Raw genomic sequence first — 22,004 nt, forward strand, 5'->3', positions numbered from 1 at the left:
CGTATAATAGCGACTGAAGAAACAAGCTGTTTGGTGCGTCTGGTTAAGGAAATAATTTTGCAAATTTATAAACAGGTTTCTTCTAAAAATGAAAGTGAAGTAGAGGCGATGCACAAACCTTGCGTGCAGTTTATTGGCAGCAGAGCAGAGAATGCAGCTTTTATCAACAATAAGATCTCCGTGCTGGGTTGAATTGAAAAGCATCACTCCTCAGGGAGGGACAAGGAGAGACGTTCAGTAGAGAGCGAGCCCTATGACTGGCCTTGTAAAAATGACTTGGCAGGTGAGATAACATTGAAGACTAAAACCACTTCCAGCGTGGGAGTCCTCTTAGCCGAATCCAGCTACCTAAAAACGAGTCACCAAGTTGAAGCTGGAGCCATGGGCTCCATGAATAGTCAATAAGAAAGTTTCATATCATCAAGCAAAAGATTGTTTTCTAAAGTCACCAGCGCAGGAGAACCCGGACACAAGGAGTCATGCTTTGCAGGGCCACGGGGGCATGATACAAGAGCAGAGGTGGTATCTGTACACAGCTACCAGCCTCCGCAAAATAAAAGGACAAATACAACCCAGGAGAAATAACAATGCTGTGTTTATGGGCACCTATTCATTAAACTTTCCAGATGGACACTCAGATTAAGGAGATTACAGCAGGTACAGCTTCTCGAGAACATACCTATTATCGTAATGAATGGTTGGAGTCACTTTTGTGATTCATTTCGCCACCAACACGCAAAAAAAACTCGGGATGTGTCACTCCAGAGGTGGCAGCTTAGTGCATAACTCTGTATTATGGGTGTCTCCACCGGGTTAACTAGAGATAAAGAGCAGTACTTGTCATAGAGGAATTTGCAACCGACTTCTATTCATCACAGCCCCAACATTCAGAAACGCCCTTTCCAGAGGTACCTAGAGCCCCGGTGCGACCTACCCTGGAGAGCACCCACCTGAAACGTCGGGCACCACAGCTTTTATTTGCCCAGCTCAGCAAGCCAATAGGGTTGTAACCTCCATTTCCAGAGATTAACTCGCTGGATTGCTAGCAAGCCACACGTTCAGGGAGATGAAGGCAAGCAACGGTCATGATTATACCTCCGGACTGGAACCCCTCCTCCCAAAGCTGAACGCGCCTCTGCCACAGCTATGTCCTCCAGCACACCAGATCACCACGTCTTTGGAGATGCACAGTCACGCTTTGATTTCACGGTGTTTCTAAGGTGGATTCCTTCCCTTCTTGACCTAAATGTCCTGGTTTAGGGAACTTTTTCCTCCATGGCTGGAGAAGTCCCATACTGAGTCTGAAATCCAACTGGGCCACTATCACTGTCCTTCGCACCAGACTTGGGAACATGCGCTGCAGGAAAACCCAGTGCTCACCAACTGTAAAAGAAAGCCAAAACCAGGATAGAGGAACGGAAAAGAGAAAATCTTCCTGGGAATCATAGATTTTTCATAGCTGTGCCAACAAGACTCCCTGGCCACACTCTGTTGGAGGATAAAAGGAAATACGTTACTAGGTAAATCTGCAACTTTCAGAAGAAACTGCACTGAGTGGGATCTTAGAAATTCACGATTTCATTTAGCAGCTACTCTTAGCTCTGCACCCAGGTGATCCTGATCCATCAGGCACCTGTCTTCCTCCTCTGCTCAGTGGGGATGCTGAGGAGATTCCTTTGGGGAACTCCAGAGTAATTTCTTGAAGCAACATCTACGCATCAGTGTTTTGCCTCGTTATTCTCTTTGTTCTTGTTATTATGTGGTTGCTTTTTCTGCTTGAATATCCTATGGGGTAATCCACCTGCCGGGCGCTGCGTGTGATACCAGGGAGTGTTAAGCACCTGCCTCTCTTGTTCTGCATCCAGAAATGACACGCATGTGGAAATCTCAATGACCAAAAGCCAGCTTGGTGTTCAAGACATCCTAATAATTGCACACCTGGCCTTCCAGCTCCTCCTTGGCTTAACATAGAAAACATTTGGTGGTTTTTCTCCCAGGTGTTTTTGCAAATGCCGTCACCACACGGCTCAGCATCACAAATACCTGTCTGCAGACAGGCTACCTGTCAAAGGACAGACAGATGGCTTTACTTTCCCTTTAATTACTGAGCACGACAACTGTGGCTTCATTGTCCTCATTTCAATTAAGGACTGACAAACACCCGAGGCGCACTGTCCCCAAAACGTCATACCCCCTTTGAGTGACTTCTTTCAAGTTACTCCAAGAGTATATGATAAAGAGAACCAGTTGCTTTATGAGATTGCTAGTGGGTTTGGCATAATTGCCTGTTGCTCTGCAGAGGTTTAGCACCTCCTTCCCACCCAAACCCTTCATCACCATCACAAGCCAAGCACTGCAGGGCAAGCTCATGGGTCTCCCCTCCAAAGGCAGAGGTCCCAGGTGCTGAGCATTCAGACTCTGTTTCTCAGGTGCACTGGGTCCTCTTGACCCCATGTCGTGGTTTAATGCCGGCCAGCAGCTCAGTGTCACGCCGCCGCTCACTCACTCCCCCACGGTGGGATGGGGAGAGAATCTGAAGAGTAAAAGTGAGAAAGCTGGTGGGTTGAGATGAAGAGAGTTTAGTAAGTACAGCAAAAGCAGCGCACGCAAGCAAAGCAAAACAAGGAACTCACACACCGCTTCCCATTGCAGGTGGGGGCTCACCATCCCCAGGACTCCCTCCAGCACGCCTGATGGGGGCTTGGAAAACAAAATTCCATTGCTCTAAACATCCTCCCCTTCCTTCTGCTCCCCCCAGCTTTACATGCTGAGCATGGTGCCATATGGCATAGAACACCCTTTCGGTGTGTCGTGTCCCCTCCCAGCTCCTTGTGTCCCCAGCCTGCTCGCCAGTGAGGTGGGGTGAGAAGCAGAAAAGGTCTTGACCCTGTGTAAGTGCTGCTCAGCAATAACAAAAACATCCCTGAGTAATCAACGCTGTCCCCAGCACAAACTCAAAACACAGCCTCGTCCTAGTGACTATGAAGAAAATTAGCTCTACCCCAGCCAAAACCAGTGCACCCCAGAACTGAAAAGCACCTTAAAATGCAAAAAGGTTTTTATGCTTCCACTACCTTCCACCTGGCTGCTTTCTTCACATAATAACACTGTTAATTTAATTTCTGTTGTACAAAAAAGCTCACTTCAAGAAAGCTGGTGGAGGTTCTGTTTACTATGCTATTCTAGGTCAACATCTGGGCTCCTCCGAGCGGGCAGTTGCTCTTGTGCAATGGTGCTGAGCAGCTGAGGGGCTCTTGATGGTACAAATCCTTGATGCCTGCTGTGTTCCATGCCCTGCTCAGCACCAGGGTTCCTGACAGTGCCTGTGTCCCAGCGGTTGTCCATTTGCACAGTGACAGAAGCATTGCAAAGTGTGTGCCTAAAGGTTGCAAAAAGCTGCCGTCTGGAGCGATTCCCCCTCATTTGCATCACTTTTGGGGAAATGCAGAACTAATTGTATAATGTGAGTCTTCATCCTGCAGCTACAATCTGACCTGGAGTGATTCATCACTGAGGAATACACCGAGCCTCCTTTAATCCTGAAAAAAAGGGTAAATCCGCCTACTGAACTGGACTGTGGCCAGTAAGCGCTGGGTATAGAGGAGGATTCCCCATTGGGGTTCACCTGAAGAATACCGGTGGGATTTTTGTTCCCATGTGCAACTAGCACATAAGCCCTATTAGTCAATAGGTTGGATAAGTAGACGGTCCAGGTCTGAAACCCTGCTCCGTCTGCTCCAAACTGTGCTAAAGACGAGGGTGTTTCCAGGAAAAAAATATACCTTGCATTTCCCCGCAGTCAGAAAGGGAGGAATTGCTACTTCTTCAAACACACATCTCAGCAATTCCAGCTCCTGCCGTGCTGAAGCCACCCTGCCCCGTGGGTCTGTCGTGGCACGGCGCGCACCGTCCAGCTCCTCAGGAGCTGACGCGGGACCAGCTGCATGCAGACACCCAGCAGCTCACACCCAACTAGCCAGTCGGTTTGCATGGCTGGTTTGGGTTTGGGTGCCCTTCATTTCTTCTCAGCAGACTCGCAGATCATGTCGTCTGCGGTTGGGAGTTTCCTCGAGCCACCTCGATGACACAAGCCTAGCAAAACTGGAGAAGGAAAGTTAAATCTGCTAGCCTGTGTTTGGAGAAGAGCAGACCTGCAAAGGTTTCCTCAGCGTGGAAGAAAATCTTTGAACTCCCAAAATACTTAGGGACAGCCAGGTCAGAATTTACCCACGGATTTGGTTCAGCCACCAAACAAAAAGTGTTCAACGTTCACCTTGTTCCAGTGCAGCTGAGTCGACGCATCCAAAGAAAATTGGAGTTTCCATTAAAATCATCTTAAAAGAAGTTGTATTAAGCAGAGGTGGGGAAGATCCATCATGATCCTCTATCACTTTCACCCAAGGAGGTGGAGGATCCTCTACCACTCTCACCCAAGGAGGTGGAGAATCCTCCACCCACACACTGAGCCTGGACCACAAGCCCAGAATCTCTTGCTCCTGCCCTGATCAATCCTTTCTCCAGAGAGACCTCTGACTCAAACCTTCCCCCTCCCTCCCGTTACTAATATCGACCACATCACAAGAAACAACTTACTTTTGAATATAACGTGGATTGTGGAGCCGTCTGGCTGCAAGGAATGAGTGTTCACAGGAGGAACTAATTACTGGCTAATTTCTTACATGTATTTATCCACAATCTGCTTTGTGGCAGGCTCTTTGGGTATCATTTTTTCCCACCTGCCATGCAAAGTGTCTATCCGCTTCCTCGGGCTGCAGATGTGTGTGTACATATATATATGTATATATATATGTATATATATATATATATATATATATATACAGCCTCAGATTTTCCTTCTGTGCAGCCACAAGACACCCCACTTGGCTGCCCCCTCTGAGTGCTAGGAATAATAATAACGCAGTAATAATTATAGTCAATGGTATGTTCATTAAAGAACAGAAAGCAAGGTATCGGGAGGGGAGCTAGACCATCTCGTTTGGTCCAGGGGTCAGAAATGGCAAATAAAACCACTGTGCTTTCTGGGAGCTGGATGCGTAGCTTATAAATTGGATCACTGAAGGAAAACAAAAGAAAAAAAAAAAAGCAAGTGATCCCTGATAATAATTCTCTGAGTAAAAAAAGAAATGCTATAAATCTACATCTTCTTTGTCAGGTCACAAAAATGCCATTTCTGTCCTCCAGGAAATTCTGAGCTATTTAAACTCTTTTATTAACACCTAGGGTAAAAAGCTGAAATTATTCAGGTTGATTTATTTTTTTTTTTTTTATGTGGGATATTCCAAACCATATCTTTCTGATGTGGCTGGGGTTGACTGGGAAGGAATTCACCATGGAATAAAGCAAAACTCCTGCTCCTACCTTATCAGCAAAGCAGGTGTGTTTTCTCTCTTCTTTATCTACGTATTTCATAGTTGCAGATAACTCAGCTCCCGAGCCGTGCCAGCACTGGGGGCTTTCACCTCTGCTGATGCTCTGACTGTTTTCACTGCTTGCAGAATGAGTGGCACCAGGCTCATCACCACCACCACCACGATTCATCCTGCAAGCTCCTCTGTTGCTATCAGCTCCAGACCTCCAGCCCTCACAGGGGTCCCTGCAACCTCTGAGATCTTTAAAGCCAAAACTACGGTACGTGCTGCCGCACCTCGTGCCCCCTTGCTGCCTCCCAGGGTGGTCCACCACCAAGGTCTCCATAGGCTTGCACAGGGACCAAAGAGGGTCCTTGCTCCCGCAGAGCCATTCAGATTTTTTGCTGTTGCTACGGAATCAAAGGCTGGATGAGTTTGCTTTTGCCTTTTCTGCTGCTTCTGAGCTAAAAAGGCTGCCAAGACCCATCGTCTGGCGCTAGACTGCAGAGGTCAAGCATCTTCAGCTCATTCCAGGTAGGGAGAGAAGAAAGGGGCAGAGCAGGAAGGGAAAGAGCCCGTCTAGCGGCAGACTTTGAAAATATCCCTTACATTGGGCATGGCTGGATGAGATAAATGTCTTTTGAGCCTGCGTGGTCTTGTTTGGCTGGTGGTAATTGGTATCTGCTTTTGACATGAAAAAACATTATCACAGCTATCACACACACACGGAGCATAATGAGCAAGTGAAAAAGCTTAAATGATGATCTTGGCTTGGAGAACATTTTCTTGTTTAATGTGTTCCACTTGGGTTAATTACGAGTTCAAATATTTACTCTGAAGTGTGTTCTTTCAGTTGATTGTTGCGGTTGTGCCATCTCCTCTGCCTCGTTCTGCAGGGACACGCTGGGGCGATGACTTTCTCGGAGATGACTTTCTCTCTGTTTCTGTAAGAGTCCCACCCCTTCCTCCTCTTCCCGCAGTCTGGGCTTGATGTATTTAGTGCATAGAGATGTTTTAGGAGAAGGTGAGTCGCCCTTTCTAGCCTATAAATTAAGTCCAGGGTGAGTGGGTCAGTGTGATAAGGCTGTCTTTTTTTGAAGATGAGTTTACAGGAGAAGCGTTCCACCCTGGACAGGACGGTCGAAATGGAAAATGCTGGTTTATAAAGGGTGGTGACGTATTTGCAGGAGGTTGCCTGACTCAGGAGTAGAGTCATCCCTGCCTTCACGCTGCTTTTTGTGCAACATACCCAGGACAGGCTTGGGTTTTGGAGGGGGCACCCTATGAGTTGCCCATCTGTCCCCATGGATGATGGAGTCTCCTGCTGGGCCGTGCCCTTGGTCTAGATGGCTTTGCTTCTTCCCACTTCTTCACCTCCTTGACTGTGGAAATCTTTGGCTTGGAGTGCTTGTATCGGTCAGCCAAAACATCAAACCCAAAGCTTTTCATAGAATAAAATTAATGGAGTGGTATTTTAAAATTATTAATAATTTTTACTAAAAGTACTGAAAAGAAATATTTTTCAGTTACCAAAAGGATTTCTCTGGTTATTCTTAGCCGACAAAATCCAGTTCCCCAACTTAAAGCAACTGTTAATTTAAGATTATTGCTATTAGAAAGAAGAGCAAAAAATGAGTCACAACAATGGTCAAAATTAAAAAAAAAAAAAAAAAAAAAAAAAAGTGGGAAGGAATAATAGCCATCACTTACCAGGAAATGTTCCTCAGCTTGTAATACAAGCTTTAATGAATAGTTTGAAAGCCATTTGAGATGAACCTTTTCCTTTTGCTACTGTGACAAAATCTTAAGCGCTAGCCTGCTCAGCTGTAGCCACAAAAAAAAATAAATGCAGCCTTCATTTTCCTCTTTGGTTTGCTAAAATTATAGCTAAGAATATTGGGGTGTTGGCTCAAACATGAGGAGGAAAGGAGCTGCCCTTGTTTTGGAAGAGGTGGGATCATCTTCCTTCCTTTCTTCTCTCTGTTATTCAGTCCACTAGAAGATAATTAATTGTTCTCCCATCGAAATTAGGCAGTCGCCGACCGCTTCCTCTGCTGGGATGGGACGAGATGCCCTTGCTAACGTTAGGAAGCTACTTCAGGCTCCTGTCCGTGGTTCGCTCCTGAAGCAAGAGAATGAGGCAACTGACAGCCCAGACTCGTGTCTTCTTCTATCTGGGGACACTTTGGTGTCCCAACTGTAATGGTCAGGAGGGGAAAACTCTGGCAAACCTGGGGCGCGCTGGGCTTTCACCCCTTCAAGCCCGGGAACATTACACAAAGCCAGCTCCTGCTTCGCCAGGCATGGAGGGACAGCAAGCAAGGGCAAGGGTGGTCGGGTCAACCAGCAGCAACCCCAGGTCCCAAAGCTGTGGCTTTCTCCACCTCCACTTTCTCAAGCAACCGTCTTTTAGCAACAGCAAAGCCCAGTGAAAAGCTGACATAAAGCCAAGCCGAGTTGTTCTGGCTGTGGCTTGCAAAGGGGTGGCCGTGCCTCCCCATAGCCACGAGGAAGACCCAGACTTGGAGCCACAGAGGTTCCTGGAGAGCCGACCAGTGCACGACATCATGGCACAGAGTGACATCTTGAAACCACACAGGGAATCAGTGACGTTTCAGGCAATTAAGTAGAGCTGCCTAATGTCTCAGCAGGGACTCTGAGCGCTGGGCTTGCCTTCTTCCCACGTTACGTTTCCAGGCGGTGAATGCGTTAAGCTCAGATGCAAAATTACCCGCCTAGGTGGGCTCTGTCTCATCTAATTGGAGCCACTTTGAAGTTATAGAAAGTGCTGAGCTGGGTTTCCTCATTTGAGAGAGGGGCCTTACGTGGAGGACACCTGGCTCACGTGGAGGACCACCCGGCTCACATGGAGGACCACCCACCGCACCAAACCAGTCTGACACATGGATGGTCAAAGTCAGATGAAACAGCCCTCACCCGTAGCACAGAAATGACATCGCACGCCCTTCCCCAAAGGTGCTTATCTTCTTCCTTGCGCCAGTCTTTAATATTCACTTTTTTTTAGGTTGCAATTAGAATTTTGCCCAGTGAGAGAGGGGAGATTAGTGGTGCCGCGCAACCTGTAATTCTTCATGTGCTGGAGACAGGAAGAAATTCACTGTGATAATAGCGTCTGCGAACCCAGCGGATGACAGGCGGGGTGTATTCGTCTGAGTACATGCAGGCGTCTCACACGGGGACGTCTCCATCTGCGCTAATACCCCTGCCCCGGGCTGCCGGCAGAGCCGGGAGAGAGCTAATTGATGCAGTCTAGGGCTTGATGCATTTCACGCTAAATTAGGCACCTGTGCTTGGTCAGATGAATCACCCCATGGAAATGTTGGTGTCTTTCCATGAAATCAGCCCCCAGCCACCAGCTCACACGCTGAGCTCTACAGGGAAGACTTCAAAACCGAGACAAAGTTGATCCCACCCCGTTACAGCCAAGAGAACTCGTAACTTATCCCTTTGCCTTTGAAGTCGTGCACTTTGTCAGCCCTAATGCCGCTGAAGCAAAGGGGTTATGGCTGAAATACACCTGGTTCTGGCAGCGCACAGCCCTGGTCACAAGCCCATTGAGCCCAGAAGGTCGGTGGTGGCATCTGCTTCGTTCAACCACTGTGACGTGGAAGGACCAATCAAGTGTGTTGCTCTGAGGCTGCAGTGGTGAACAAAGCTACAGGCTGGCAAACTTGTCCTGGAGGACATCATACAGATCTCGGAATTATTTTGGAGGTTTCTGGCAATCTTTCACATCAGTCGCTACTTGGGCTGTAAAATATCTTAAAGGCGATGTGATATAAGGAGGTGAATAAACCAGAATGAACACCACTGGGCTCTCCCACCTGAGAGCATCTGAGTCCCACCATGCTCCAAACTGCCTGAAGAGACTCAAAAGATCTGTTTGTTTCTTTCTTTCCCCCACAGATTGAGAAAGAGCACTTCTTCACCCGTTCTGTAATTTCTTTAAATACCGTCTATGGAAAAAAAAAAAATCAGAGATGAAAGATGTACTTTAATGCAGTTTATTGAAGGCACAGTGAAAAGCTGGGAAGTTTGAGCAGTCAACAAAGGAAGCTCTGCTCACGTGAGTACAAGGTGTCAGCTCAGATTTATGCACCAGTAACTTCCCTTGGCATTTTGGGGGTGGGGGGGGTGAGCTCTTCTAAAAATCAGCAGGCTTTGAACTAGCCGCCCCTAACATGCAGAAGCAAAAGAAATTACTATGTGTTCATCTGTAAGCAAATTCCACAAAAAGCCTATGGCTGCAGCGTGACTAGCAGGTGCTTTGAGAGCTGAAATTGCCTAGTTTAAAATTTAAGCTTAAATTTGCAGCTCAGGGTTTCTTCTTTGGGGATAAAAAAAAAAGCCGGGGGGGGGGGGGGGGGGGGGGGGGGGCGGGGAAGCATGCTCTTTGTAGCACCTCCTGGGGAAATTAAATCATCACTCTCTTTTCTGAAATGCTTTGGGAGGAGCTGGAAGAAAAAGAGGTGTCTTGTAAGGGAGAACTTTGTTAATGAATCTGCACATTATGGGAAAAGGCAGAGAGAGGAGTCAATGCAACAAGCAAACCCTTAAAGCTGTGATAATCTAGAGAGGATAAATTCAGAGAAATAACACTGTGCTGAGCACCTGCTGGAGAAGCTTGCTAGATGTGGCCTTGGGGTGGGGGGCTCTGAAAACGTGACTTGGTGGGGTAAATATCTGATGCTAATACGGGTGGGAATGGACAAATGTTGCTACTAGAGGGCAGAGAAACTATCCCGCATCGTCTCAGTGGTAGGAACCGCGCGTCCCGGCGTCGCTCTCCGACGGTGCTGGCTGTGCCACCTCCCCAGCCGATGGATGGCCCTACGGAACAACGCACGGGTCTCTGACAACCCCGTAGTTCCCCACCACGCCGTTGTTGCACCCCACAACTTCAGGGCTGTTCGCCACGACGACGGGAGGGCCCCCCAGCTGCCTGATGACGCAGCCTTGGTTTCCGAAGCTGACCACCCCCCCAGCCTGGCAAGCCCCCATCCTGGCATTCAAGCCCCCGTTCCCCGTGCTGATGACGGTACGGGCTGGGTACCCCCCACTCCGGGAGCTGAATCCCCCATTTTTGCAGTTGACACCTCCAGCTTGACAATACACCTCTGGGACACACTGCTTGGCCACCGAGCTAATGACTCTCTTGGGGTGGATCCCAGCGCTGCGGGAGCTGAATCCTCCGTTCTGGGAGCTGTGTCGTCCGGAGCGTCTCCCCAGGGAGCTGTAGCCAAATGCAGCCCCGTTCGCAGCCAGCATCCCGCAGTCATCGGGGATATTGTAGCCGCTGCTGACCACAGCTGCAAGACAGCCCGCAGGATTAATTATTTAGAGGGGAAAGCTGAAGACTCTCACAAGTCAAGTTGTTTCATGAGTGACAGAAGCAACCAAACCTGATTTCCTCTAGATTTGTCCAACGTATCTGAGCCCCTGCTCCTTCCAACTCCTCCCCCATGTCCCAGCACATCCCCTCGCAGATCCTCCCAGTTCCCACGTTGCTCATCTGGCTGGTGGCATACTCTTTCCCAGGTTCAATGCACAGCGGTGCATTGCCTCACGGGTCCACCAGGACAGCTCGCTGTTGCCTCCAAGAGTAGAAAAAGGTCATGAATTTGACCTTCACCCCTCCATCCAATAGATGTTGGGTTTTTTTGTGGGTGTTGGGGGGTTTTTGTTTGTTTGTGGTTTTTTTTTTAATTCAGAGGTATTTGAGATTTCTGGGACTAAACGTTCAACGTCAGCCCAGGCTGAAATGGAAAAGGGAGGCAAAGGGAGCTGGGGCAGACGGGTAATGCTACTCCATAAACTGCATTTCCTAAAATGAGAAACCCTCATGGCTGAAAACCTTCAGGTTACTTACACACGCTCACCGGGTTCCCCACACATATCCTGTTAGGGGAGAGAAAAGAAGCACACGTTATCTTATTAACCACTTGCATGCACATCCAGAAATCTGACATTACTCATAAATTCCAGCCATACATCCAGCCCACTTAATCCCGTGTTGTAACACGTCTGACCATCCCTAGGACAGGAACTGTTTTTGCTGGCACAAGGGTGGCCTGTATGGCCTCCAGCCATCTCTCCAGCCCCAGTTTCTGTGAGCCTGGGAGATCCTAGAGCTGCAAAATCCACTCAGGAGCTTTAATCATTGTGGCCTCTGATATACGGGGAAAAAAGGGACAAGGTCTCCATCACCCACCTGCTCTCTTCACCCTCCAGTAGAGTCTTATACGTTGCAATCTCAATGTCCAGGGCCAGCTTGACATTCAGCAGCTCCTGGTAATCCCGCAGCATGCAAGCCAGCTCATCCTTGGCCTTCTGGAGGGCATTCTGCAGCTCAACATGCTTCTCCCGGGCATCTTTGAGGGCACAATCCCCACGCTGCTCAACATCACAAATGGAGGTTTGCAGGCAGGATACCTGTCAGAGGGGAGGATAACACTGCAGGTGTCTCCAAGGCTTGGTTTCCTAATTTCTGGGCGTTCTGAGTTTGGATTAATCCACCAGCATCCCTTCTCTTTATCCACCTTTCAACTACACACTTTCCAACTACAGCCTAGAGCAGGTCTTACATCTACCAAAGGCCAACGCATCATCCTTCTCCATATCTGAGCTGTCCTCCAAGACATTGCTCTTTCTGGAAACATCACCTCTGGGCCTCTCCTACCTGCTTCTTCACGTTCTCCAGTTCACACTGCAGCTTCTGTATCATCCGGGTAAGCTCTGAAATCTCACACTTGTTGCTCTGCAGATCGTCGCAATACTTGCCTCTCTTATCCTGCAGCTCCTGAAACTGGAACCGAGACACAAGACAATCATCATTTTTGACCTGCAGCCTGTTAAGTTGCCAGGCAGACCCCCAGGTGGCTTCCTACTCACCCTGGTTTGGTAGAAAGCATCAACTTCTTCTTTGCTCTTCTGAGCTATTTCTTGGTACCAGCATTCAACGTTCTTGATGATGCTTTCCATGTCCAGGTCTCGGTTGTTGTCCATTTTCACGATGACCGAAGTGTCACATAGCTGGCGATCTACCTGAGCTCGTTCCTACAGGTTGGGGAATGGCTTAGTCAGCTGTTAGCAATTCTCAGGCTTTGTAGTGAAGGAAGGGCTGGGACAGAGCCACGTTGCTCCGCTGATGGATGTAACGAGTCAAGAAATGTCCCTCAGGTTGGCTCAGCAGAAAATCCTCCCTGCTAGATGAGTTGCCACATGTCAGCTGCTGACCTACATGCTGACCTGCAGCAATTCTGTCCACATCAAGGGCAAGGAATCCGAGTGACTTAACCCTTGGTATCCTGTCATCTTCAGCATGTTAATGACAGGATTAAGCTGGGAGTTTCTTTAGCTCTAACCAGACAACTGCAATCCGGAGTAACTAGACAGTCGCATCTGTTTTCTTAGGGGTAGTGTTAGGACACGGCCAATTCGTACCTTGAGCTGCGTTAAGAAAGGGGGAACCACCCTATTTCCATCATAATTGTGTTAATATTAAACCAGCCTTGTACCTCCACGCTCTCAAGTGTTCAGGGCTTGGGATGAGACATGTCCAAGGGGGGTTTCAAGCTGTAGAAGTTTGGAGCACCTGAAGGATGAGCCAGCCCCACCAAACTCCCGGGACGGACCAGAGAAACTCACCTCCTCAAACACACATTTCAGCAGCTCCAGCTGCCGCCTTAATAGATCCACCTTCACCTCCAGCTCTTCCTTGTTCAAAAAGATACAGTCTGCGTCCTGAAAGAGAGGAGACACGTTCCAGCCCAATCTGGCTGAAAATGTTGGAGAAACACATGGAAGGCAGAGGCAGCACCAATAAAACAGAGACATGTTTCAACAAGATTTCACGAGCAGGAAGGTGTGAGAGGATGAGTCAAGATGCCCCAGTGTCTCCTAAAGGACAACAAAACCATTCCAATGTGACTTACAGGGATTAGTTTGTTTATTACTTAGGACCTAGCTACAAACTCAGAATAGACTAATGAGTATTTAAACATGATTTTTTTAATATTGTTCAAATGACTTCTGCTTTTCTGATGTCCAAGTAGAAAGGATGTGAAGAGACAGTCAGAAAATAACCAGCGTCTTAGGCACCAGGTATTCCAGCGTGACCTCTCCCACTCTGTCTCCCTTCCACAAATACACCCTCCCATTGCACTTCCAGAATGCGCTTGGGGTAACAAAACTGTTGCTGTAGTGCTGGTGATGTAAGCTTTGAGGATACATTATTTTCACTGCTAGCACTTGCCTCTTTTTCTGACCCCGTGCCTCCCGCGTCCTGCTCCCTGCGACACTCCTGCCAGGCGTTTGCTAATAACGCACTGTTCCGGCCAAGCTGTACAGCAAATAAACCTGTTATAGGTACAATGGTTCCTGTATATTTTAACTTCTCACCTTTTTGAGTGCCACAAACTCATTCTCCACAGTCGTACGCCTGTTGATTTCTTCTTCGTATCTGTTGGAGAAGGCGAAGAAAAGAGCTGAGGCAAGCAATGCCAGACCAGATGCACAGACACCAACCACCAGGCATAAATACCAGCCTCCACTCGCTCAGAGGCTGCCATCAGGCACTGTAAGATCAGCGTCTGGAGACCAAACATTAAACCATCCCAAGATCAGAAGGTTCCTCATCAACAACATTAACAATGCAAAGAGTCTGCAAGTGAGACAGAAGAATGTGACATCCCCAAGGGGGATGTGCCACATGTCTGGGAGATGTTGCCTGAGATGAACCAGGGGAGAAGGGAAATACCAACAGTTAGAGGAGACCTGAGGGTCCTTACTTGCACTTGAACTCCTCCACCAGCTGGCTCGTGGCACATTCTTCGCTGCCCAGTTTTTGCTTCTCACACAACAAGCAGTCCAGGCGCTTCCGCAGGTCGCAGATGTAATTCTCAAAGTACAGTTCCAGGTTTTTCCCTTTCTTCGGTAGGACGTATTGCTGCAGGAGGCCCCACTTGGTCTCCAGCACTTTGTTCTGCTGCTCCAGGAATCGGACCTGCAGGGCAAAAATTAGAAATTCTTCAAATAAAGAGATTAATGCAAAAACTCGACACCTCATTTAACTGTCTGCCCTCACTCTGAGACGACAGGTGCAAGAACGGGATTTTCAGGGAGTGAGAGCTGATGTGCCATGGTGACCATAAAATTATTTAGAAATCTAGAAGGCACCTGTCTACGTCTGCCTTTCTCACCAATGAATAGAAATAGAGCTCCTCTGGATGGTGCCTCTGATGTATTTTAGGAGGAAATCGAGTCCCCAAAGGGTGGAACCTCTCCATCTCTGCTTTTTCTACAAAAGGATTCTAAGGTGACAGCTCAGGCTTAGACATTTAATGTTTAGGTGCCTGAATCAAGATTGAGCTCCTTTGCCTTCGGGAATGTTTTTCGAACATTCTACATTAAAAGACAAAGGGAGAAAAAGGTTCTAATACAGGACAGGCAGATGAGCCCATCAGGGCTGTAACTTCTAGCTGAGCTGGAGCAAGGTTGCGACGAGCAATCCAGCCTGGAGCTGAGGCCATCCAGAGAGGAGACACCTCCAAGAAAGCCCAGTGCTGCCATGGCCACGACACAAATGCCACCGAACACGGAAGGTCTCGCCCTGAACCCTCGTGGCTCTGCAGGAGTCTGGACCCAGCCCAGTGATGCAGGAGCTCAGTCAGGGTTCTGGAGGAGGCTGGCTGTGTTTTATTTTTCTCAGAGAAGGGCACGTACAGCGTGGGTTTGCACTCACCTTGTCGATGAAGCAGGCAAACTGGGTGTTGAGGGTCTTGATCTGTTCCTTCTCCTGACAGCGTATTTCGTGTTCCAGCGGGTCGACCCCAACGCAGAGGGGCTTCAGGAGCCGTTCGTCAATGCAGATACCCTGGATGCCATCAGCCTTGCGATCGGGGTACCCTCTCACGATGCTATATCCCCTGGGACCACAAAGGCCAACCCTTCCTCCGACACCACTGTAGCCTGCGCCACCTCCGAAGCCGAACTCCCCAAAACATCCTGTACCGCAGACCCCGTTCACGTAGGAAATTCTCCTGTTTGCGCCCAGGTTGCAGACGCTCCTGCTGCTGTAGGCACCAGCTCCACACCGGGCAGGCTGGCAGGCGGAGGCAGCGTAGCTTCGACCACAAATCTCGGAGGCGGAACTGAAGCCTCTTCGTCCCAGGACGGATCTCACCGTCGGCGCCTGTCTGCTCATCGTGGCTTATTTGAAGGTGGAATATGAACGTTTAGGGGAAGCTCTTCGGCAGGAGAGGAACAGAGATCCCGCTGAAGTCACAGTGATGCTACCCCTTTATATATATTTGGGAAGCTGGCCTTGATAGGATCAGGACGTTAATTTAAAGCGCTCAAGGGTTTGGTTTGCCTGGCAGCAATAAATGCTCCTCAAAATGCAAAACAGCCCAGCAAATACTAACTACTGAGGAAATAAAAAGGAATCTAAAAGTGCTCTGTTTGCAAGTTGGCTTAGAATATATTACGGTTTGAAGTGTTCCCCTAACTTACGCTAATTATAGTTTAGCAAACATTTTTGAAGAAACTCTTTGTGATTTGTTTGCAGTGTGTCGTTTGGGGTTTTGTGTCTCATGGGGTTTTGTGTACCATGGCGTGTTTTGCAGGCTTGCACTTTGTGGGGGTAAATTTCACAATCTTTGGGTGCGGAAAAGTAACAAGAAGAAAAAAAAAAAAAGTCAACCATGAAAAAACACCATGGAAGTTGTGTTGTGATGGACGGGTCATTTCTGTTCCTGAAACACCAGCAGATTCACTGAGTTATAGGTCTGGATTCACATGCAAGGACCCTAAATGCTCCCCCAAAAAACATTCCCATGCAGTATTTCACGCTGACCTTCTCTTCCCACCATGAAACACCACCAAAACGGAGCAGGTTGCACCCAGAACTGGGCCATATTTCAGTTTGCTTACCAGGTCTATGTTCTGTGCAGTCAGTGACATTTTCACTGCAGACTCTTGACCTGAAGACCACTTGACACAAGCAGACCTTGGCCCCACGCTATACTGGACCTTCTACCAAGCTGGATGTCAGAGACCTTTTTGATTCATCTGCTGGTAGTCTCTACAGGGAACAAAAAAGGAACAGCAGTAGCGCATTTCAGCCTGATGAGATCCACCTCATTCAAGAAGTGACGGCTGAAATTTGGGTGACTTTGCCAGACACGTCCTTGACACTCAATGGAGATAAACCTCCAAGAGAAACTGCCCCTGGGTCCGTGCTTGGGGGGACTGGGGTGATTCACTCTCCGCAGGCACCGGTCTTTCTGCATCAACAGAGGAAGTCTTAATGAGTGGATTAGACTGGCCACCAGAGATGGCTTTGACTCACATTGGCAAGACGAATCTCCGTCTCTCCTAATCACCAGCCCACGGAGGTGACACAGTGAACCTATCTGCCAGCCATCTCGAGGTTTTCTCCAAACTGACATTTGGAAAGTCAAAACAATAGGGCTCTTTCAGCTCTTTGAAAGTAATGTGTTTGGGAGAAAAAAAACAACACATCATAGTGCAAACAGTTAAATGCCCTCAGCTCTTCCTGACCAAAGGGGAGCGATGCTTGAAGAAGGCTTTGCGTTATGCATACGACAGGATGGCGTCTCGAGACACACGGTAGCTGTGTTCCCTCATCCTCGTTAACCCTCTCCAAAAACATTTTCCAAGGATCAGGGGGATGCAAATCATAAAAACGAGGCTAAACCTCCTTAAAACATTACACCTTCTAGTATCAAGTTCTTAAAAAGAAGACATGCACACCGAAACCGTAGGACGTGACTGCAGCACCCAGATTCACAAGGCTATTAATTGAAGGTATAATTGCAACTTATGTGAGTTTGAGGGGCTGGTGGCATAAATTAGTTGCGTAAACTGATACTTTTGCCCTATACGAATGGGATAATTCAACATATTTACAGCATGACTTTCAGCTTACACCTCTGTTGACAGTATTTTAGGCTCACGGCTCTGGCTGGGTTGCCAGCACAGTTGGCAATATCAGTTAAAACAAATATTAGAGACTTCAAGCTAAAGGTTGTTACTTCCCACGTCCTTGAAGTTCTAAGCAAAGATTTATCAGAACTGAAACGCGTATTTGAACCCAGGGAAGAGCACAAAAGGCCACTGTTACCAGCTCTACATAGGAAAGCTGCATCCTGGACCAGAAGTCAGACTGAAGGCTGTTGCCTGTTCCCTGCCGCATCCCATCATACGCCGGCTCATGGGAGACACCTGGAACGCAGCATAGGCTGCAATTAAACGTCTGTGAGCCAACCGTGCGGCAGCAGCCCCAGTTCCAAAATGCCTCACTAGAGCCACTGGCTTCCCGATAGGTAAGAGATCTTGGGCAGAAATTGTCCGGTATTGGGTAAAATTTCTGTGTTAGCCAAATCCCTGTTGTTGCTCCGGCATTGCGGCGAGAAGGCAGCTAGGCACAAGGTTCGCTTTAATGTCTTTTAGGTCTTTCCAAGGAATGAGTGTTGGGACACAAGACCTCAAGAATCGTCAATGTGTTATTGTGAGTATGGATATGGGAAAAGGGAGAGTACTCTGAAGCAAAAATTGTTTCTTTTTGACTTAAAAAAAAGAAAGAGGGGGAGAAGCAAAAAGGAAAATATTTTGATGAGGGGTTGGACGAGTCATTTTGACAACTTGCAATCTCTCCCTTTGTCAGCATTCTTCCCCCTGAATGTGCTGCTGAAAATTGAATTCATTATAAGAACATGTGAAGTTCACTAATTTGTTAGTTGCCTCTGGAGATGAATGCGAACTAGCTCTTGAAATACATTTTATGCGATAGCCTCAAAGAGCTGCGCTCCATCTCTGTAATTACCCACAGCCCCAGAAAACCCATTGCATTCAGATAGGACAATGGCAATAACCTGCTTGTGCTAACACCATCCTCTGGACGCAAGATTGGGTCGTAATGTGTATTTTTATACACACAGTTTCTCGGGCAGTAGAGACTTTTATCAATGTCATTCATGAGATGTTAAAGAATTATCTTGATTAGCGCAGCCTCATTCCTTTGTACCCTAAAGCCAAGGGAATTCAATCTGGTAATGTATTTTTTTTCCTTCATTAGCCTACATCTGCTCTACGTTAGAAGTCAAGGCTGGGATTTTCAAAGAATGTTGCTCATAAAATTCATCAAACGAGGGGCCTGGATACACCTTCTTCCCGACTTCAGCCATCAAACTGGCCATGCATCCTAATTCCATCTTTGAGACTCCCTCTATGGCTAATGGAAAGAGATAGGCATCTCCAGACAGTGATTCATCACATCCTAAAATAGGCAGCTAAAACAGGTGGGAGGAATCCAGCTCTGGAGGTACTTGCCTCTATTCTTACCGACTACTAGAGGACAGTCTAGACAACCAGACAACTAGACCAGGCGCCCCAATTCTGGATGGTTAAAGTTAGGTGAAATTAGTCCCACCCTTTGGGCGCCAAATTTCTTTAGTGCCTTTGAAGTCTTAATGAGAGTACACAACATCACACGCTCTCCAGATTTGCCCAGACCCTGATGTATGCACATACCCTATCTCCGTGCGCCGATTAGCGCCTGTAAAGCTGAGGCTTGCAACAAAGTAAAGGCTTGTTTTGATCTTTTTCATGTTGATGTTTTCCTCCCATAGACTTGCACGGTGGAAATGAATGGTTGGATGTACAGGAATCCGGGCCCCTGAATGGGATGGCATCACACTGCCTGTTAAAGCAAAAAGATTAGAAAAGGGGAAAAAAAAAAAAAAGTTGCAGCTGTTACTAGGTTACAGCAATTTCCCTATAAATCCCCAGGAGCTCTCATCCCTTCCAGTTGAGGCTGTTTTCTTGGGTGGAAGATCCTCGGAGCTGTACAGGAGGAAGGAATTGCCCATGGAAGGTGGGTCAGCTCCTCCTGGGAAACAGGTTCAGCGGCAGGAGATAAGCTTTTCCTTTTCTTATGCTAAAGCCCCAGCCCAGGTTTGATTTGTTCTGTGCAGCTTTGTGATGTGGTGCTGAATTCCCGATAAAACGCACAGATTTTTGGAGAGGCTGGTCACAGGTTTGGGGTAAAGCACTTGGTAAATCACCTTCTCAGCCCTTGAAATGGTGACAAGGGGGAGTTTGGGGGTGAGAAACAATCCTAATTCTGTGTCATTTCCCCAACTTACTCTTCTCTCGCATAAAAAGTGATGGGACCATCAATGGGAACATCATAACCCTTATGAGCTACTTAAACCCCTCTTAATGAATATTTACGGCTGCTGGATTGCTCTTTTCTTGTCAAATCTTTCTTGTGGTTTTCTTCATTAAAGATTGTGCCTGTTTTCTTTTGTGCTCCTCATATTTGATTGGGAAATAGCTTCCTATCACATGAGAATTGGGGGGAAAGAAGGCTCTTCCAGTTCTGAATCGCAGTAACTGCTTCGGATAGGAAAGACCTTCCCTCTGGATTCCCTACTTTGTACAAGACCTGTCTGCCCAAATTGCCTCCGCACGGTTCTTTTCTTTGTTCTGCTCATTGGCTTTCATCAGTTTAATCGCAAAACACTCGAGCCCTTTCTGATTGATCTACGTTACTAATATGTTGGCTTCTTTTTTTAATCTGCTCAAAGGTACAATAAAATATCTCCCTTTGATCTGTTTTGAAATCCTAAACTGGCAGGCATAGGGTTTCTAAAACGATGCTGGAAAAGCAAGCAAGCACATTCCTGATTTTTCTTTCCCTATAACGACCCTCTCACAGCAGATTTTGAAGACCTATAAAATGTGCTTTGTTGTCACACCTCTGTGGTAGGCTTGCTATAAAAATGTAAAGAGGCTGAGATGACTTCTCAGTGAATTTTAAAAGACCCATTGAATAGCATTGGCTAGGAGCCAGATTTGGTGCAAATCAGCCCAAATAAGCTCACTTTACAAGGCTTCTGTCATTTACAGCAACCAAAGACTGGATCTACACCGTGGTCTCTGGGCAGCCCTGACACCTCCGCTTAATTGCTAAGGATTCTCATCTGCAGAGATGGCTTGTCCAGTTTAGCAATGGGGCATTTCTGTGTTCTTGGGAAATACTAAAAACCAAGTGATAGCATGTTTGTTCTCCGTGCGATTTATTAGGAAAAGAGCAAAAAGTTTAAAGCTCTTGAGCCATCAAGGTAGACGTGAGGGTTCTGTGATTTACTAAGCAAGGAAGCCAACAGGAGTCCAAGCAGCATAATTACTCTTTGCTGACTACAGAAGGTGAAATGTGGGGTTTTTTTGAATTGCGATTTCCTTTATGACTTGCCTGCCTGCATATGGGTGACCAAACTGCTCCAAGAGAGAGAACAAAGAACATCACTGGAGTCCTGCCCCTCCTCTCCGTGACCCCGCGTGTCTCACCACAACTCCACTGCCTTGCCTAAAATTACATCAGATAGATGTTGATGAAATGGCGAGTCCTAGAGAGCTCATTTCCAAAAACACTTCCCAGAGCACTCTAGGGAAAGGACTACGAATTAAATATCACAACTTGTTTGATAGATAGCAAAGGCTTAATCAGGGGGAAAAAGAAGGCTGGTGGGAAGGAGGAATTAATGATAACAAGGTAAGTGCCTCGGCACAACCACCAGCCCTTTAAAGAAACAGCAGAAATCAAAAGGAATATGTTTTAAGTGTCCCTTTTTTGATGTGATCCTGGTGGAGCTTCTCTGATGTGGTTTCATGATGCTACAGTCTTCTTGTACCCAGTACTCTTTCTTGTGTGTAAGGTGGTGCTGAGGACATTTTTACTGCTGAAAGTGGAGCAGGGCTTTCATTTTCCTACTTTATATCTTACATCCTGGTGGTCTCGACTCTCACAGCTGAGGTTTAGGTCCAGGTGTTGCTGGGGCATCAGGTCCAGTTGAAGCCCTCACCCCTGGCCAGCACATCCCTTGTGGGTGAGCTGAGCCCCTCCACAGCTCCCTGAAGAGCCCACCAGTGCCCAGAGGGGCTGAGCTGTGGCATGTGGCCCCCACCCCGGCCCTAAATTCCTCGCTCCTGGGAGCACCAAGGATGCACCACCTGCCTTGCAGAGCTGGCAACGCTTCTGGAGGTGAACCCTCTGTGGCAGCACCAGCACCTTTGGGTAGGGAGGCTCTACCAGCACTACAGGAGGACTTGCATCTTCTGGGCTGTCCACTGTTGCAATCTGAGTCCAAATCAGTTTGCCTCACATGGGGCACCAATTGTCACAGCATAAACAATACTAGCAAACAGCAAAAGGGTTTTACCGTGGGTCAGATTCTACTGTCCATGCTGTTTCTCCACCCTCCTGAAGCCAGACCACACTGCTCCTTGTTTCTGCTACACCCAGGTTCTTCCTTCTCCAGGCTCCTCCTCCACCCAGCCACCTCTCCTACCCTCCTCAGGGCCATTTAACCACTTTGCAGGGACAAGCCACAGCTGCACATCATCCATGTCAATCAACCCCCTGCCTTCATTCCTCTACAGTCCACCAGATCCACTGCCCAGATTGGAGGTGGTGTTGCAAGGGGTGGTGATTGCTGTCCAGGGAAAACACAAGCTGAATCACTCACGGGGAGGACGCAGCCTTCCTCCTCCCTCTGCAGACCAGGGCTCCATGGTTTAATATTGAAA

At 47.7% G+C, this 22,004-nt stretch overlaps 1 protein-coding gene across 1 annotated transcript; it reads right to left on the reverse strand.

The window, feature by feature from the left end:
• Positions 1-10,220: 10,220 nt before the first annotated feature.
• Positions 10,221-15,594, reverse strand: LOC121081817 (keratin, type II cytoskeletal 4-like). Its single transcript, XM_040581061.1, has 9 exons — positions 15,133-15,594; positions 14,180-14,394; positions 13,791-13,851; positions 13,038-13,133; positions 12,282-12,446; positions 12,070-12,195; positions 11,602-11,822; positions 11,260-11,288; positions 10,221-10,699 (listed from the first exon to the last, which is right to left on the reverse strand). The coding sequence occupies exons 1-9, from the start codon at positions 15,592-15,594 to the stop codon at positions 10,221-10,223; spliced, it is 1,854 nt and encodes a 617-aa protein (XP_040436995.1).
• Positions 15,595-22,004: the final 6,410 nt, after the last annotated feature.

The sequence above is a fragment of the Falco naumanni genome (genome assembly GCF_017639655.2).
Source record: "Falco naumanni isolate bFalNau1 chromosome 20 unlocalized genomic scaffold, bFalNau1.pat SUPER_20_unloc_1, whole genome shotgun sequence".
Taxonomy (NCBI): Eukaryota; Metazoa; Chordata; class Aves; order Falconiformes; family Falconidae; genus Falco; species Falco naumanni.

What these genes read in the sequence shown, in the direction of transcription:
- LOC121081817 (XM_040581061.1), bottom strand. Translation starts at nt 15,594, where the DNA reads ATGAGCAGACAGGCGCCGACGGTGAGATCCGTCCTGGGACGAAGAGGC. An exon ending in TTGCCTGCTTCATCGACAAG is followed by an intron (nt 14,395 to 15,132) that starts GTGAGTGCAAAC and finishes TTTGCCCTGCAG; the next exon opens with GTCCGATTCCTGGAGCAGCA. An exon ending in TGGAGAACGTGAAGAAGCAG is followed by an intron (nt 11,823 to 12,069) that starts GTAGGAGAGGCC and finishes CCCCTCTGACAG; the next exon opens with GTATCCTGCCTGCAAACCTC.